Below are 18939 nucleotides of genomic sequence, written 5' to 3' on the forward strand. Positions count from 1 at the left end.
TATCCTGGAGCTAACAGATGACTGACCTCTAACAAACATTACCGTTTCTTTCTGCCAACTATGACTCCAACCAACAGAGGGTGTTCCTCTGATTCCAGTTTCTCAAGGGTTTCTTGATGCAATTGGGTCCAATACCATCTTGATTTCAAAAGAAGGGTTCAAAGCCACTGACCTCTCAGAGGAATTTAGAAAAGGGCAATAAATGAGGATTTATCAATGCCACACATCTTAAGATAAATGTCCTGGTCACCACTATAAACTGAAATGAGAATTCTAAAGGGTTAGATTGAGTGAAATAAACATGATTTCTTTTAAAACTGCTCTTGTGGTTCCTGCTCAGAATTGTAAATAGAACAAATCCTATAAAGTAATCAAGAGCAGATTTACTCATCCCAAGGTACAAAGACTGTAAAATATTTACACTGAAATGAATAAACATAGGAACCTACGTATACTGTGGTGCTCCAGTTTTAATATCGCCAATGGTTACTTGAACATCATCATCATCGTCATCACTATCACTGTCACTTTCATCCTCCCCTTCAGCTGCAGGATTCTAAAACACAAAGATTGGAATTGCTTACAAAACCATACTCAATGTCAAGCATAGCATTACCAAACTTCCCTTCTCCTACTGCAAACATAAGCAGGCAATAGAAAAACATATCCATTGTTAAAGCTAAAGGTTCTACTTACTTATGGAAGGAAGGCGTGCTGCATGGGCTGAAGGATATTAAAGTGGACAAATCCCTAGGACCGATTCGGATCTATCCCAGGTTGCTGAGGGAAGCGAGAGAAGAAATAGCTCGGACCCTGACAGATATCTTTGTAGCATCCTTAAACACAGGTAGAGTGCTGGATGACTGGAGGGTTGCTCAAGTTGCACTCCCTGTACAAAAAGGGTAGTAGGGATATTCTGGGTAACTATAGACCAGTGAGCCTGATGTCAGTGGTGGGAAAGTTGCTGTAGAAGGTACTAAGGGATAAAATCTATCTATCTATCTATCTATAGTTGGAAAAGAATGGGCTTATCAGTAATAGGCAGCATGATTTTGTGTGGGGGAGATTATGCCCTACCAACTTCATAGAGTTCCTTGAGGAAGTGACCAAGTTGATAGATGAAGGGCTGTAGATGTCGTATACATGGACTTTAGTGAGGTGTTTGATCAGGTTCCCCATGGTTAACTAATGGAGAAAGTGAAGTCACATGATGTGCAGGGTGTTCTACCTAGGTGGATAAAGAACTGGTTGAACAACCGGAGACAGAGAGTAGTAGTTGAAGCGAGTTTCTCAAAATGGAGAAAGGTGACCAGTGATGTTCCACAGAGATCAGTGCTGGGACCACTTTTGTTTATAATATACATAAAATGATCTGGAAGAGGGCATTGGTGGTCTGATCAGTAAGTTTGCAGATGACACAAAGATTGGTGAAATAGCAGAAAGCATAGGAGACTGTCTAAGAATACAGGAGAATATAGATAAACTAGAGACTTTGGGCAGAGAAGTGGCAGACGGAGTTCAATCCAGTCAAATCTGAGGTGATGCATTTTGGGAAATCTAATTCTACAGCAAACTATACAGTAAATGGAAGAGCCTTGGGAAAAGTTGATGAGCAGAGAGATCTGGGACTGCAGGTCCATTGTACCATGAAGGTGGCTGCACAGGTGGAAAGAGTGGTCAAGGCGGCATACGGGGTGTAGAGTATAAGAGCTGGCAGGTCATGTTAAAATTGTACAAGACTTTGGTTCAGCCACATTTAGAATACCGTGTACATTTCTGATCGCCACGTTACCAAATGAATGGGGACGTTTGGAGATCGTGCAGAGAAGGTTTACGAGGATGTTGCCTGTTATGGAAGGTGCTAGCTATGAACAGAGGTTGAGTAGGTTAGGATTGTTTTCATTAGAAAAAAGGAGATTGAGGTGGACTTGATTGACGTCTACAAAATCATGAAGGACATAGACAGGGTGGAGAGAGATAAACTTTTTCCCAGGGTGAGGGATTCAATAACGAGAGGTCACATGTTCAAGGTGAGAGGAGAAAAGTTTAAGGGATATACACACTGAAAGTACTTTACACAGAAGGTGGTAGGTGCTTGGAACACACTGCCAGCAGAGGTAGTAGAGGTAGGCACGTTAGATTAATTTAAGGTGCTCCTGCACAGATGCATGAGTAGGTGGGAAACAGAGGGATACAGATCCTTAGGAATTGGGCAATAGGTTTATATAGTGGATTCAGATCAGCACAGGCTTGGAGGGCCAAAGGGCCTGCTCCTGGGCTGTAAATTTTCTTTGTTCTATTTTCAATTTCAAAACATCAGTCAAAATGTTAACTTTGTAACTACAGTCATTCAACAGGTCGACTGGTACATTACTGAAGAATGAAGATAGGACTAAGAGCTCCCTAACTCAGCCGTTTTCAACCAGTGTGGTATGTCAAAAGGACTGCCCTCAGTATGTCTTGAAACTTTTTGCAAAGGTAATGAAAACCTTAAACAATATTCAATCCATGAAATCATGGTCATTGAAATTACCTTTGTTCATTATCGCGTGTGCAAAGAGAGGAGCTGAACACCAGAGTTTGCTCTAACTCACGAGATGCAATGGTTCTTGCAGGGGGAAGATGATCTCCTACATTTACAAGCTCCAAAGAGATCTGATTGATTAAAAAAAAATTCTATGCACAAATGACTTACAAAAAGAGTTAATATCTAATGACTACTGCCTGTCTAAGCTGGCATATCTCGCAGATGTTTTCAGCCACCTGAAAGAGGTAAATACTAAAATGATGGGGAAGAACAAGATGATCCTGTCCATGTAAACATCAAAGGTTTCAGGTCAAAACTAGGCCTTTGGCAAGAGACCATGGCAGGGGATTCACTGGAAATGTTTCCACAAGCACCATCAGTTACAGAACCAGATTACACAATTATTCCAAGGTCATATGCATGGAGATTGATTTTGACTTCTGCTTCAGGAAGTAGCTGCTGCTCAAGGATCTCAGATTCAAAGAAAATGTTTAAAAACAGTACATAGAGCCTATGGATGGCCCACCTAATGAAGTTAAACTTTAGAGAGACTTTCTTTACGTGTTTTGGTTGACTGGGGTATCAGAAGGTCTCTGATCATGCTTCTGCTGCACTGTTGCCATTTCAGATAAAATACCTCTGGGAGATAAAATTGTCAACACTGGCACACATGAAACAAAACAACAGAACCGATACTTGTTAGGTGGAGCAAGATTTGCTAGTGGCCTTCTTATAAATTCCTCCCTAGATCAAACAGCTCTGTGCAGATCTGAAAGCTTAGGATTCCCAATAACCCAGGAAATTTCAATTTATTCTCCTTCTCTCTGATCCTTTACATATATATTCAATTATTTAATAAAAAACAGGATTTCTAAAAATATTGTCAGAAATATGAAATGTCATCCGCAAAATTCTGTGGAACAGATTTAGGGTTGCAAATAGGTAGAAATAGTAGGAGTTCAACAGATTTTGAATATTCGCAGTCAATGACAACTTGTTTTTGGTGGGTTGAAAACATTAAAACAGTTGAGCCTTTAGCTTTGTGCACTATGTTGCAAACCTCTCTAGTAAGTCTGTAGCCATAGTAAATGCAACTAAATGTGACTCTTATGAGCAGGAGTCAACTCAGCTGAAAAAACGTAGATATGCTGTGGAACTGTTTATCGAATTAAAAAGTTTCAGCACCACTGCCCAAACCGGACAACTATTTTATGCAAATAAATGCAAATTACAAGTTAAAAATCTGAAATAAAAATTGAAGGATAATGTTTGGTCAAGAAATGTCAACCTGTTTCTCTATCTACAAATGCCAGACTGGCAGAGTTTCTGCAGAATTTTCTGTTTATGTAGCAATTTTATGCAAATCACTGAACAGTTAACTTTTAACCGCTCCCCCCCCCCCCACAAAATATCCAAACTTTTATAGCTACAAAGAAATAACTTCACTGGGGCAGGGTCTTCACCTGTTAGCCAATTCTATGTCTCCCTAATGAGAATAACTACCTCAGCAACACGGAACACTAGACATAAACTTAATCCTGTTGTATATTTTAAAACAAAGCACAAGAAATCAAACTATTTTATATCATGTTCTATCAACTGGGAGCATAATATTGCTTTTCAACTTTAAGAACCTGGGACTAAATACATCCCAAACTAATAGAATAAATATCTCCTCTCACTGCATATAGGAATTTTACCTAAATGAGTTTCAGACATCTCAAGTTAACTCAATGAGAGTGTCAAACATAAATGAATTATTCACAACTTGTTTAAAGAAGCTAGGATAATAGCTGGTCAACAAACAGAAACACAGTCGCATCAACTTACAAAATAATAAGTGTCTTTCAAATGGAAAAGCCACAAGATGCTTCCCAAATTTAAAAGGTAGCATAACGGCCAAAAGTTTTTTTAAAAATTCTCTCGAGTCATAGATACAACTTGCTGGCATTTATTGTCCATCCATCAGCTGCCCTTGAATAAATGGTTTGCTGGGCCATTTCAGAGGGCAGTTGAAAGTGAACCACACACTGTTGTCAGCCAGACAGGTGAGGATGGCAGATTTCTTTCTCTGACCGGGATTGCAATGGTTTCTCTGACAATTGCAATGGTTTCATAGCTGTCATTAGATTCCTAATTCCAGACATTTTGTTGCATTCAAATTCGACCATCTGCCACAGTGCATTCAAACTCAGATTCCCAGAACATTCACTGAGTTTCTGGATTTTTAGTTTAGCAAGAATATCACTGAGCTATCGCTTCCTCTTGGGTTAGAACATGAAATGTTAAGGAGCATGTCAAAAAATGAAAAAAAAATGTGAAGAAATAAATGGAAGGAATTCCACAACTTAAGTAGCTGAGGCACGGACCTGAGGTCAAGGAATTAAAACCAGAGAAGCCAATGCAGGATTCTGGAGGAAGTGACAGACTTAGGGAGAGATGGGCCAAACAAAAAGAAGAAAATTAAAATAAAAAGAAGAATGTTGAATTCTAGGCATTGCTAAGCCAAAAAGCAATGTAAAGAGAGGAAAGGGGTGATGGGCAAACAGGATCTGTAAAGGCTAAAACATGTAGCAGAGATTTGAATTTCGTTAAATTTACAAAGGTTGCAAGGCAGAAATCTCGCAACAAGAGCATGGAATGGTCGACTCTACGCATGATAAAGGCATGAATGAGAAATTCAGCAGATGATCTGAGCAGCGGTTCAGGTGGACAATGTTACCAAGGTTGAGGTTGGTTGTGTTGGTGAAGTCACATGCTCGAAGGTAAATCTAAAAGTTTTTTTTAAGAAAATCTCTGGTCATCCTACCATAGCCTTCAAATAGATAGGCTGCACAGGATGTTGGTTAGGCCATTTTTAGAATACTGTGAGCAATTCTGGCCGCTTGAAAGGGTTCGGAAAAGATTTACAAAAGGATGTTGGCAGGGTTGGGAGGGTTTGAGCTGAAAGGGAGGGGCTGAATAGGCTGCGGCTATTTTCCGAGGTATCAGAGGCTGAGGGATGAGGTTTATAAAATCATGAGAGGTATGGATAGGGTAAATAAATATGTTCCCTGGGGTGGGAAGTCCAAACCTAGAGGGCATAGGTTTAAGGTGAGAGGGGAAAGATTTAAAAGAGGGCAGCTTTTTCACGTAAAGGGTAGTGTGTGTATGGACTAAGCTGCCAGAGGAAGTGGTAGAGGGTGGTACAATTACAACATTTAAAAGGCATCTCAATGGGTTTAGAATAGGAAGGGTTGAGATGAATATGTGGCAAATAGGACCAGATTAATTTAGAATATCTGGTCAGCATAGCCAAGTTGGACTGACCCGAAACATTAACTCTGATTTCTCTCCACAAATGCTGCCATACCTGCTGGGCTTTTCCAGCAACGTCTGTTTTTGTGATTGCGTATGAGAGCAATTTGTCAGATTCATCAGAAACATCATAAATCATGAAATTTAAGCAGTAAAGAGAAATCAATAATGTCTGAAGCCTTTTAGAAATCTAAAAAGTATGCCTCTGACAGGTTCTTTTTCTACAAATTAGCAGAGACAATTTGTATCTATATAGCACCATTAATGTAATAAAACAATCCATGGCATTAGACAGGAGACAATATGAAAAGAAAAGTATAGCAATAAGCAACATAATTAGTTGCTTATTGCAACAAAGATTTGGTCAAAGCAGGCAGTTTTAAGGTGTATTGTCAAAAACAAGAGGGGTTTAAGGAGGGAATTCCAGAGATTAAGACATTGACAGATGAAGGAATATTCACCAGTGATGGGGTGATTCAAACCAGGAATATACAAGAGGTCAACATTAGTGGAGTGCAGCTGTCTCAGAGGATTATAGGGTGGAGGAGATTTTAAAGATAGGAATGGGTATGGTGAGGCAAAATTTGAAAATCCTAAAGACTGCAGCAGTCCAATAAAGTAGCTCCTTCTCAATGGATGATCAATAAATACTGGAGAGAATAAGATGAAGAGCGAGTGAGATGGAGATTGCCAGGAAGTTGTTAAAATTAACATATCTTGTCCCTTGTCAAATTGCAACTGACACTACAACCTTGCGCCATGCCACTATTATTTTCAAAAGCTGATTATAAAAAGAAAGAAAAGCTTTTGTATTTCAAATAAAGAGATTGAGCTTACTCATGATTTTAAACCAGGCAAAAGTTCAACAGGCTTCTATTAATAAAATTAATTGTTATTAATAGAATAATATTAACAATAAGGAAAAACTGCAGGCAATGCAACTGGGACTTTGGAATTACTTCCCTACAATCTGCAAAGTCCTGATCATAAAAGGTTTTTACAAAGTCCCACCCACAGTAGTAATGCTAAATTGAATGGCACTCCTAGCAAAGACAGTAATCAACATAAAATGAATACTCATGCTACTGGGGTTTCTAGCGCTCACCAACTGACTGTGATCAAGGGAGGTTCAACTGAAGCACTCAAGAAGGGCTTATATTATTACTTGAAAAGGTTAAATGTGTAGGTCTCCAAGGGAAAACATGAAGAATAACATCGGATTAAATTGCTCATTTGGACAGCCAGCAAAGACAGAATAGACCGCACATACGTCCAACTATATTGAAGCTGTTTTGTGATTCCATCCTATTTCATGTAAACATTTGCAGAATAAATTTATTGAATTCTAAAACCTTGATTCTACACAATAAACAATAAAACTAAAAAGTTATACTATCATACATTGATGGGTTACCTTAAGAAAACTAGTTCTTTGTTTCTGATTCTGTATTTCCAGGGCAGAATGTCCTTTCCTTACACTTGCCATACAACTTATCCTAACCAGAATATACAGCAATGTAAATACAGCAAAAAAAGTCTAGAAAACATGACATATCATACAGACAGGAATGAAGTAAGGTACAAAACCCAAAGAAATTCCCATCCAAGTGTTATATTCCTCACAGCAGTCAGCTGATAGCTGAAAAAACAGTTGCTTTAAACAGATCAACAACTGGTGCTTCTCATTTCTTCAACACCAATATTTCCTTGAGCCCAATTATATCATCTATTTTGATATTCCCAAGTCAACTGCACTCACCGCTCTCATCACTCCATTCCCCCGAGTTTCTTCCATCGAGTCTGGAGCAGGTGCATCGACACTAAAGAGAGATAAATTATTAATATTTTAAGATATGTTTCAAGTGAAAGAGCAGAGCCTTTCAAACTCGACAAAGCACTAAAGTAAAAAGAAATGGACACCATTTTACAACCATGAACATAGATCAGATCGATAATTTTCATTCAGAAAATAACACTTTTGATAAAACAAAGATTAAAAATTGGCAAAATATTTCTGAACTGAGTGTGTCAAAATTCTTGCTTTTCAAAAGGTATACTTTGATTTTTGAAGGAACATATGCCATAAATGAGTGCACCTGCTCATCTATCACTCACGAGTCAGAAAATTGTGTAACCTAGACATTGTAATGTTAATACACGAGCTATCAAGGCTAATTGAGAGCTGTTTTGTAGAAGATGACGTTTCTTTAAGAGGAAACAGTCGAGAGTTTCACTGTCACAACCACAGTAAAATATCAGTATTCATTATTACTCTACTGAAACTAACAGCCACTTTGACAGTAATTTCTAGGCTTCTGCAAATGCCCAAATTTCTGTAGAGAAAATGAAACTTTCATAGGGTGCACCGTTAGAGGAATCAACAGATGGAAACAACCCATAATCACCAATTGGCAATAACCTCCAGTTTTACAGAATTAGTCTCACTGTGAAATACTTTCATAAAGTTACAATCCATGAATGAGGAGTAAGTTAGTTTTTAATGGCACACCAACTGCATAATTACCTCCCTAAATACCCTGACCAGTCCTGAAAAGCAAACATCATATATTCATTGAGAGTCAAATTTCTTCCTGGTGTTAAAAAATCAGACAGTTCAATTTGTCTTTAAACAAGCCTGTTTATTTTAGCTTCTTTCTTCATTTATTTCATGTTCTGAAATTTTAATTTGCAGTATAAGACTTTAAATACTTGTAACTTCCTTGCAATGTATAAAAACCTTGAGTCGATGGTAGCATACCTGCTTCTTGACATGATTCCTGCTGCACGCCAAGGCATCCCTTTGACTGGATACTAGATTTAAACTGTTGTCAGGAAAGGGGTAATTCTCATCAGAGGGATTGCTAGATCCTTGTGGACAGTTTTCTTCAAGGTCAGCAGTGAGACCCTTGGCTTTGTTGCCAATCACAAGATCAGGTCATTAAGCAAAAGCTCTCACCACCTATTCAGGCAGACAGAGAAGATCCTATATCATTATTTGAAGAGGTACCTTGACCAATGTTTCTCCTTTGAACGATGAGAGTAGAAAAAGATGAACTGGTTCTTTATCCAGGCTTACCGAATAAGTATCATATTGGACTCCAAACCTTAACCCTACTTCTCTCTGCACAGGTACTGCCAAACTGATGGTGTTTTCCAGTACTTTGTTTTTATTTATTTTATTTGCTGCCTTTTGGGATCAGGTTATATTGTTTTTGCGCATGAGAACAGCTAGTGCATTTTGAAATAATTCACTAACATAGAACACCTCAGACCATCCCCAAGGACACAATAACACACAAATTCTGGTCTGTCTTTGTTTTGTTATTCAAGGAAAGAGCAGGTGCCAGCTTTTGAATCCCAACTCCCCACAACAGATAGATCTTGCCTTTTAAAGCAGGTGATATTTCAAAGTAGGTTGCTGCAATGCACTCCCTTGATAACCTAATGCCTAGTGGAATATAGAAATAAAACAAACAAGCTAGTAAGCCCCCAATTCAATTCCCACTCTATGCTAGGCTAGCCACTCTCAGCTATGTTTGGCATACCAAAGAGGTGATGGTGAGGAGAGAAACTATTAAGAGGTTCTAGACTGCTATTTCATAACCCAACACCGATAACTGAGTCAAATACAATGCTGCCACTCAATGTCTTGGTTCACACTTCCATACAGAGGAGAAAATAGATTTCCGAAATGGACAAATTAAAAAGAGAGAGAAATTGTTGAGAAATGTAGAGAAATGCAAACATTGGTGTAAATACAAGTAGGGTGGTGTGGTAGCTCAGTGGTTAGCATCACAGCCTCAGTGTTAGACACCCGGGTTCGATTCCACCCTCGGTAACTGTCTGTGTGGAGTTTGCACAATCACCCAGTGTCTGGCGGGAGTTGCCTCTGGGTAGTCCAGTTTCCTCTCACAGTCCAAAGATTGGGCGGCACGGGTGGCTCAGGGGTTAGTACTTCTGCCTCACAGCGCCAGGCTCCCAGGTTTGATTCCAGCCTTGGGCGACTGTGTGTGGAGATTGCACATTCTCCCTCTGTCTACGTTTCCTCTGGATACTCCAGTTTCCTCCCAGATTCCAAAGATGTGCAGGTCAGGTGAACTGGCTATGCTAAATTGTCCATAGTTGTTCTGTGCATTAGTCAGAGGAGGGTGGGTTACTCTTCGGAGGGTCGGTGTGGACTTATTGGGCCAAAGGGCCTGTTTCCACACTGTAGGGAATCTAATCTAATCTGATGTGCGAGTTAGGTGGATTGGCCACGCTAAATTGCCCATAGTGTCCAGGAGTGTGCAGGCTAGGTGGACTGGCCAGGTTACGGGGGGGGGTGCAGGGGGATCTAGGAGGGAGGCTTTTCAGAGAGATGGTGCGGACTTGACAGGCTTTCACACTGTAGAGATTCTATGATTCTAAAGTACACACAAATAAGAAACGCCAAATATTACACATTAGAAAGTGAATTATGATTCTGACAACAGTGGTGTTGTGGATGAACAATATCCAAAGAAATATGGATATTCTGGACTTTCTTTTGCAACCAGAAAAAAAAACAGCTTCAAAAACTTTTATCCCTTTAAACAAAATAAAATTCATTAGTAATTGACTCTTGTCCTGTAATTGGGACAATTTGCCAGATTTTTTTCATCTAAATTTTATAAAATGGAAGTCATGTAATAAGTATTCAAGATAGCATTGGAGTGTGGCAACATTTTGCGAGCTACCTACAGCAGATGTTATTCTTATATATCTCAATAAGCCTGCTCTTCTAAAACCCAATTCTAAGTCTCTCTGAGTACCTTCTCTACAGCCATAACATTGTATTCTTCGCTCTGTTCTATTACCCTATGCACTCTGTATGGCATGATCTGCCTGTAACGCATGCAAAACAAAACTTTTCATTGTACTTAGGTTTGTGACAATGATAAATCAAAACAAATAGGAATGGAGGTTCAACTATATCACTGAAGTATTAAGTGTTTACTCTTCATCTGCACTGATTACATGATTTTCTCTTCAAAATCCACTTTTTATTTCAAATTTTGCTTTAATTCAGGTTCTGGCAGACCATTCAATATTCTCAGAACCTGAGTACTTTTTGCAAATCACTTTTTTTAGTGATGATTTTAATTTATGCCCTTGAATTAACTCACTGTCCACTGGAGATGGTTCCCCAGTAAATGGATAAGTACTATTTAAACTTGCCCATTCAGAATGCTTAAATCTCCCCTGCTCCAGTTAAAAGTTCCCAATTTCTATGGTCATTCCTAACTATAAAGAGTTCTCATTCCAGTATCTTTATTGGATACAAAATTGGCTTCATCATTGAAGACAGAAGGTAGTTACGGACGGGTATTTTTCTGACCGGAAGTCTGAGACCAGTGGTATTCTGCAAGGATCACTGATGGGACCTGTGCTGTTATATACATAAATAAAATTATACATATTAAAACGATTTGGATGAAATGTGTAGACCGTCTGATTAACAAATTGGCAGACAAAAATTGGTGGAGTTGTGGATAATGAGGAAAGTTGTCAAAGAATACAGCAGGATACAGATCAGTTGGTACGTTGGGCAGAGAAACGGCACATGGAGTTTAATTCTGACAAGTATGACGTGATGCATTTTGAGGAAATATAACAGGAAAGTAAATGCTCCCTTAGGAGCATTAATATGCAGAGGGAATTTGCAAACCAAGTCCATAGCTCCCTTAAAGTGGCAAAGTAAGTGGAGAAGGTGGTAAAAGAAGGCATAATGAAGGCAAATGTGCCACATAAGGGGTAGAGGATAAACATTGGCAAGTCATGTTGCAACTGTCTAAAACTTTAGTTAGGCCATATTTAGAGTGTGCATGCAGTTCTGGTCACCACACTACAGGGAGGATGTGGAAGCTTTGGAGAAGGTGCAAAAGAGTCAAAGAGATGTACTGCACAAAAACAGACCCATCGGTCCAACTCTTCCATGCTGACCAGATATCCCAACCTAATCTAGTCCCATTTGACAACACTTGGCCCATATTCCTCTTACCTGTGCCTATTCATATACCCATTCAGATGCCTTTGAAATGCTGTAATTGTACCAGCCTCCACCACTTCCTCTGGCAGCTCATTCCATACATGCACCATGCTCTGCGTGAAAACGTTGCCCCTTAGGTCCCTTTTATATCTTTCCCCTCTCACCTTAAACAATGCCCTCTAGTTCTGGACTCCCCCATCCCAGGGAAATTACTTTGTCTATTTATCCTATCCATACCCCTCATGATTTTATAAACCTCTATAAAGGTCACCCCTCAGCCTTAGATGAGCTCCAGGGAAAACAGCCTATTCAGCCTTTTCTCATAGCTCAAATCCTCTAACCTTGACAACATTCCTGTAAATCTTTTCTGAACCCTTTCAAGTTTCACAACATCCTTCCAACAGGCTCATGTTGAGCTGACAGCTGCAACATGACCTCCCAACTCCTGTACTCAATGCTCTGACCAATAAAGGAAAGCATACCAAACGGCTCCTTCACTATCCTATCTGCCTGTGACTCTACTTTCAAGGAGCTATGAATGTGTACTCCAAGGTCTCTTTGTTCAACAACAGTACCTAGGACCTTACCATTAAGTGTATAAGTCCTGCTCTGATTTCCTTTTCCAAAATGTAGCACCTCACATTTATCTAAATTAAACTCCATCTGCCACTCTTCTGCCCATTGGACAAACTGATCAAGATCCCATTGTAATCGGAGGTAACCTTCTTCGCTGCCCACTACACCTCCAATGTTGGTATCATCTGCAAACTTACTAACTATACTTCCTATGTTCACATCCAAATCATTTATATAAATGATAAAAAGTATTGGACCCAGCACCGATCCTTGTGGAACACTGTTGGGCACAGACCTCAGTCTGAAAAGCAACCCTCCAGCACCATCCTGCATCTTCTACTTTTGAGCCAGTTCTGTATCTAAATGGGTAGTTCTCCTTGTATTCCATGAGATCTAACCTTGCTAATCAGTCTTCCATAAGGAACCTTGTCGAATACCTTATTGAAGTCGATATAGATCACGTCAACAGCTCTGCCCTCATCAATCCTCGTTGTTACTTCTTCAAAAAACTCATTCAAGTTTGTGAGACATGATTTCCCAAGCACAAAGCCATGCTGACTATGCCTAATCAGTCCTTGTCTTTCCAAATACATGTAAATCCATTCCCCCCACAACCTACCCACCATCCATGTCAGGTTTACTGGTCTATAGCTCTCAGCTTTTCCTTACCACCTTTCTTAAACAGTGACATTACATCAGCCAACCTTCAGTCTTCCGGCACCTCACCTGTGACTACCAATGACCCAAATATCTCAGCAAGGGGCCCAGGTTCCCTAGCTTCCCACAGAGTTCTAGGGTACAGCTGATCAGGCCTATGGCATTTATCCACCTTTATGGGTTTCAAGACATCCAGCAACTCCTTCTCTGTAATATGGACATTTTTCTCACAATTATCCAGATTAAACTACATCTGCCATTTCTCTGCCCATATCATTTGACAATCTTCTACACTATCCACAATTCTACTGATCTTTGTATCATCTGCTAACTTATTAACGCATCCACCTACATTTTCATCCAAGTCATTTATATATATCATAGACAGCTGAGGTCCCAGTACGGATCCCTGTGCTAGTCAGAGACCTCCAGCCAGAAAAACATCCTACTGCCACTACCCTCTGCCTGCGGTGGGCAAACCAATTCTGAATCCAAGCAGCCAAGTCACTGTATATGTCAGCTATGTTCTGATTTAGAATGGCAGAAGAACCAGTTTGAGAGATTAAATTACCTACTTTTCGCTGAGACAGACATCATGTGTTAAATTAAACAATTTCTGTGAAGACTACTGGCAGAAAATTAGAGGAGAAAATCGAAATTAAAAAGGTGAATGAATGATGTGTTTTCACAAGATGATCACTGCCCTTCTACCTACTAGAGAAGGTGCAAAACTTGATCTACTGTTAGGGAATAAGGTAGGGCAGGTGACTGAGGTGTCAGTGGGGGAGCACTTTGGGGCCTCCAACCATCATTCTATTAGTTTTAAAATAGTGATGGAAAAGGATAGACCAGATCTAAAAGTTGAAGTTCTAAATTGGAGGAAAGCTAATTTTGACGGTATTAGGCAGGAACTTTCAAAAGCTGATTGGGTCCAGATGTTCCAGGTAAAAAAGGGACAACTGGAATATGGGAAGTCTTCAGAAATAAGATAACTAGAATCCAGAGACAGTATATTCTTGTTAGGGTGAAAGGAAAGGTTGTTAGGTGTAGGGAATGCTGGATGACTCAAGAAATTGAGGTTTTGGTTAAGAAAACGAAGGAAGCATATGTCAGGTATAAACAGGAGGGATTGATTGAATGAATCACGAGAGTACAAAGGGAGTAGGAATATACTTACGAATGAAATCAGGAGGATAAAAAAGGGGACATCAGATAGCTTTGGCAAATCGCATTAAAGAGAATCCAGTGGGTTTTTACGAATACAGTAAAGATGATAGGATAACTACGGAGAGAATAGGGCCCATCAAAGATCAGTAAGGCTGCCGAAGTGTGGAGCCACAAGAGATAGGGGAAATGCTAAACAAGTATTTTGCATCAGTGTTTACTGTGGAGAAGGACATGAGAGATATAGAGATTAACCAGGATTTTCCTGAATTAGAGGGTATTAGCTATAAGGACAGGTTGGACAAACTTAGATTATTTTTACTACAGCATCAGAGGCTCAGGGATACCCTGATAGAAATATACAAAATTAAGAGAAGCATGAATAGGGTGCATAGTTGGAGTCTTTTTGTTCGGATATAATGTCAAATACTATGGAATATAGTCAAGTTGTGGAGGTGACGGTGCTAAACTGAGGTGGATAAAGTTAAAATCAGACGTGAAAAGTGTGGCACTGGAGAAGCGCAACAGGTCAGGCAGCATCTGAGGAGTAGCAGAGTCGATGTTTTGGGAATCAGCCCTTCATCAGGAATGTGACATTCCCGATGAAGGGCTGATGCCTGAAACACCGACTCTCCTGCTCCTCACATGCTGCCTGACCTGCTGCGCTTTTCCAGTGCCACACTTTTCGACTCTGACTCTCCAGCCCTGCAGTCCTCACTTTCTCCTGGATAAAAGTTAAAAATCACACAACACCAAGTTATCGTCCAGCAGGTTTATTTTGAAGTACGTACAAGCTTTTGGAGTGCTGCTCCTTCATCAGGTAACTAGTGGGGCAGGAGCATAGTGCACAGAATTTATAGTAAAAGATCAAAGTATCACACAACTGATGTGATGTATTGAACAAACCTAGATTGCTGTTAAGTCTTAAAATGGGGATGCAGGTTTTGATTGATTAAAATGTAAATTTACATTAGATTAGATTAGATTCCCTACAGCGTGGAAACAGGCCCTTCAGCCCAACAAGTCCACACCGACCCTCCGAAGAGTAACCCACCCAGACCCATTTCCCTCTGATTGATGCACCTAACACTATGGGCAATTTAGCATGGCCAATTCACCTGACCTGCACATCTTTGTGACTGTGGGAGCAAACTGGAACACCCGGAGAAAATCCACACAGACACGGGGAGAATGTACAAACTCCACATAGACAGTCACCCAAGGCTGGAATCGGACCTGGGACCCTGGTGCTGTGAGGCAGCAGTGCTAACCACTGAGGGCATCGTCCCGAGATAATTTAAGGTTTCATTAAAACCCTTCAGCTCAGACAATGTATTATATTGCGTGCAATTCTAGTCTCCTCCCTCTTGGAAGGATGTTGTGAAACTTTAAAGGATTCAGAAAAGATTTAAAAGGATGTTGCCAGGGTTGGAGGATTTGAGCTATTGGGAAAGGCTGAATAGGGTGGCGCTGTTTTCACTGGAGCGAAGGCTGAGGGGTAACCTTAGAGGTTTATAAAATCATGAGGGGCATGGATAGGGTAAATAGACAACGTCTTTTCCCTGGGTTAGGGGAGTCCAAAGCCACAAGGCATAGGTTTAAGGTGAGAGGAGAAAGATATAAAAGGGACCTAAAGGGCAACTTTTTCACGCAGAGGGTGGTGCATGTATGGAATGTGCTGCCAGAGGAAGTGATGGAGGCTGCTAAAATTACAACATTTAAAAGGCACCTGGATGGGTAGATGAATAGGAAGGATTTGGAGGGATATGGTCCAAGTATTGGCAAATGGGACTAGAGCAGATATTAAATTCTCCACAGTATGGAAACAGGCCCTTTAGCCCAACAAGTCCACACCGACCCTCTGAACAGTAATCCATCCAGTCCCATTCCCCTACCATATATTTACCCCTGACTAATACACCTAACACTATGGGCAATTTAGCGTAGCCAATTCACCTGACCTGCACATCTTTTGGATTGTTGGGATATCTGGTTGGCACGGACGAGTTGGACTGACGGGTCTGTTTCCGTGTTGTACGTCTCTATGACTCTGAGGTGTCTGTATTTCAACCTTTAGTCAGCTGGTTCTATCTCCAAAGTAAGAATTTATAAAATGCCACATTAACTGATGGCCTACAGTTTGTGCTTTTTAAACAAAATAGAATGTACCCGCAAACACAAACTTGCAAATGCAAATTCACCCCATAGACTTATGGGAGTGTGAGAGAGAGCAAGAGAGGGGAGTGGGAGGGAAAACGTGTGCATGCTTGATAGAATGTGTGCACAGGTGTGACAGAATATATGCCTGTGAGGGGGTGTGCATAAGTGGGAGTGTGGGGTGGTGTGCATGTGCCCGAGAGACAGCATGTGTGTATGAGACAGCAGGAGCATGCTTGATAGAATGTGCACAGGTGTATCAGAATATATGCCTGGAGGGGGCGTGCACATGATTGGGAGTGGTGTGTGTGTGCGCGCGCGCGAGAGAGTGTGTATAGTATAGCGGGGTCACCTGTAGTGTGAGGCTGTTTTTATGGGTATCGAACTTGGCTTTCAGCCCCTGCTCGGCTGAGCTGTCACTTTTTTAAAAATATAAAACCTTAAGTTATCTTGGAACTGTGACTTGAAAGAAGTTTTGGGATTTACATGTTTCTCAATTGAAACCTGCATCGCCATTCTATGTGATCAAAAACTGAACAGCAATCTAGGTTTATTCAATATATCGAATTAGTTGTATGACACTTTGTCCTCTTACTATAAATTCTATGTCCTATGATCCTACCTCACTAGCTATCTGATGAAGGAGCAGCACTCCAAAAACTTGTACTTCCAAGTGTTGTGTCATTTTTAACTGGGGAGTATAGGTTTAAGGTGAGCAGGAGAAATTTTGAAGGAGATAAAGTTGTAGACTCATTAGGCACAGAATCAGACCTTTCAGTCCAACTCGTCCACACAAACCAAGTTTCTGAATCTAAACTAGTCCCACTCACCTGCATTTGATCCAAATCTCTCTAAACCGTTCCTATTCATGTATTTGCCCAAATGTCTTTTAAACGTTCTAATGTACCTGCCTTTACCATCTCCTCTGGCAGTTCATTCCACATATGAACCACACACTGAAAAAGTTGCCCATCAGGTCCCTTTTGAATCTTTCTCCTTTCACTTTAAAAATCTGTCCCCTTATTTTGAACACCCCAAGCCTAAGGAAAAGATCTTTGCTATTCACCTTATCAACGCCCATCATGATTTTATAAACCTCTATAAAAGGTCAACCCTCAATCCCCTTCGCTCCAATAAAAAATGTTCCAGTCCAGTCTCTCCTTATAACTCAAACCCTCCAGTCCCAGCAGCAACCTGGTAAACCTTTTCTTCACTCTCTCCAATTTAATAATAACCTTCTGATAGCAGGACAACCAGAACAGTACACATTACTCCAAAAGTGGACCCACCCACATCCTGTACAATCTTAATATGACATCCAAACTCCTTATTCAATGGTCTGAGCAATGAAGGTAAGTGTGCTAAATGCCTTCTTAACATGAGTGGCCTAATTCTGCTCCAAAATACTATGGTTCCATGGTGAGGGAACCAGCGAGAGAGAAACATCTACTTAATCGAATCCTCAATCTGTCTGTCAGAGATGCTTTGGTTATTGACAGGATGGACAGGCATGATCACTGCACAGTCTTTGTGGACATCATGTCTTCACATTGAGAATATCCTTCAGAGTTTTGTGGGGTAAAACTGTGGCATTCCATGGGACAGATGTCAAACAGATCTAGCAAGTGAAAACTGGGTAGTCATGAAGTGCTGTGGGTTTTCGATCCCAATCTGTGCCTCATGGGCTGCAATATCCTCCACTTGACTAGTACCATCAGATCAACCTTGGTTCAACACACAGTGCAGGAAGGAATACCAGGATCAGCATCAGGTGCACTTAAAAATCAGATGACAACCTAGTAAAGCTTTACAAGATTACTTGAGAGCCAAATATTAAAAATATTAAGTAAAAACATAAATTGCTAGAAAAACTCATGTCTGAAAGCGACTGTAGGAAAAAAAAGTGTACAGTCAACATCTCAAGTCCAATGATCCTTCATCAGAAGATTCACTATGAAGAGAGTCACTAGACGAGGAACATCAATCCTGCCTTCCAACCAAAAAGGATTTGAGACCTGGTGAGTTTCTCCAGCAATTGCGACCTTTGTTTCAAGTTTTTTCAAAAAAAACAACAGCACGGAGGGTGGTAGGTGCCTGAAACATGCTGCCAAGGTGATAGATAGAGATAGAATAGTAACATTTAAGGTGCATTTAAATAGACACATGAACAGGTGGGATACAGACCAGAAGAAAAGTAGATGGGATGAGTTTTGAATGGCATCATGGTCAGCATAGACATGGTGAGCCAAAGGGCCTGTTCCTGTGTTGTACTGTTCAATGTTCATGTTTAAAGCTTTACACTGTTCTAAACGAAGTTGTCCAAAATTGAACAAATAATTTTAACAGTGACATAACGCATTGTTGTATAGATTTAAATATTCTACTTTGCCTCTACCAATAGAGCAGACTTTCACTTTCTTGCTGAAATGTTTTTAATTAGATGACAAGTGTTGATAAAGTTCTCCATCTAATTCCTTTCAAAGGTTAACAATTTAGCATAAAGATACTAAAAAAAACTTAAAATATATGCTTAAAACGTACTACCTCTCATTTT

The 18939-nt window shown here is 40.2% G+C and overlaps 1 protein-coding gene across 2 annotated transcripts in view; it reads right to left on the reverse strand.

Annotated features, from left to right (window-relative positions):
• fip1l1a (FIP1 like 1a (S. cerevisiae)) overlaps positions 1-18939 on the reverse strand; it is a 99668-nt gene that overhangs the window by 75680 nt on the left and 5049 nt on the right. For both annotated transcript variants that reach the window (XM_060824210.1, XM_060824200.1), the window contains exons 3-4: positions 7584-7644; positions 450-556 (exon numbers count right to left, since the gene is read on the reverse strand). In XM_060824210.1, the coding sequence (XP_060680193.1) occupies positions 450-556; positions 7584-7644 (168 nt within the window). The remainder of the gene's footprint in view (positions 1-449; positions 557-7583; positions 7645-18939) is intronic.

The sequence above is a fragment of the Hemiscyllium ocellatum genome, chromosome 1 (assembly GCF_020745735.1).
Source record: "Hemiscyllium ocellatum isolate sHemOce1 chromosome 1, sHemOce1.pat.X.cur, whole genome shotgun sequence".
Lineage (NCBI taxonomy): Eukaryota > Metazoa > Chordata > Chondrichthyes > Orectolobiformes > Hemiscylliidae > Hemiscyllium > Hemiscyllium ocellatum.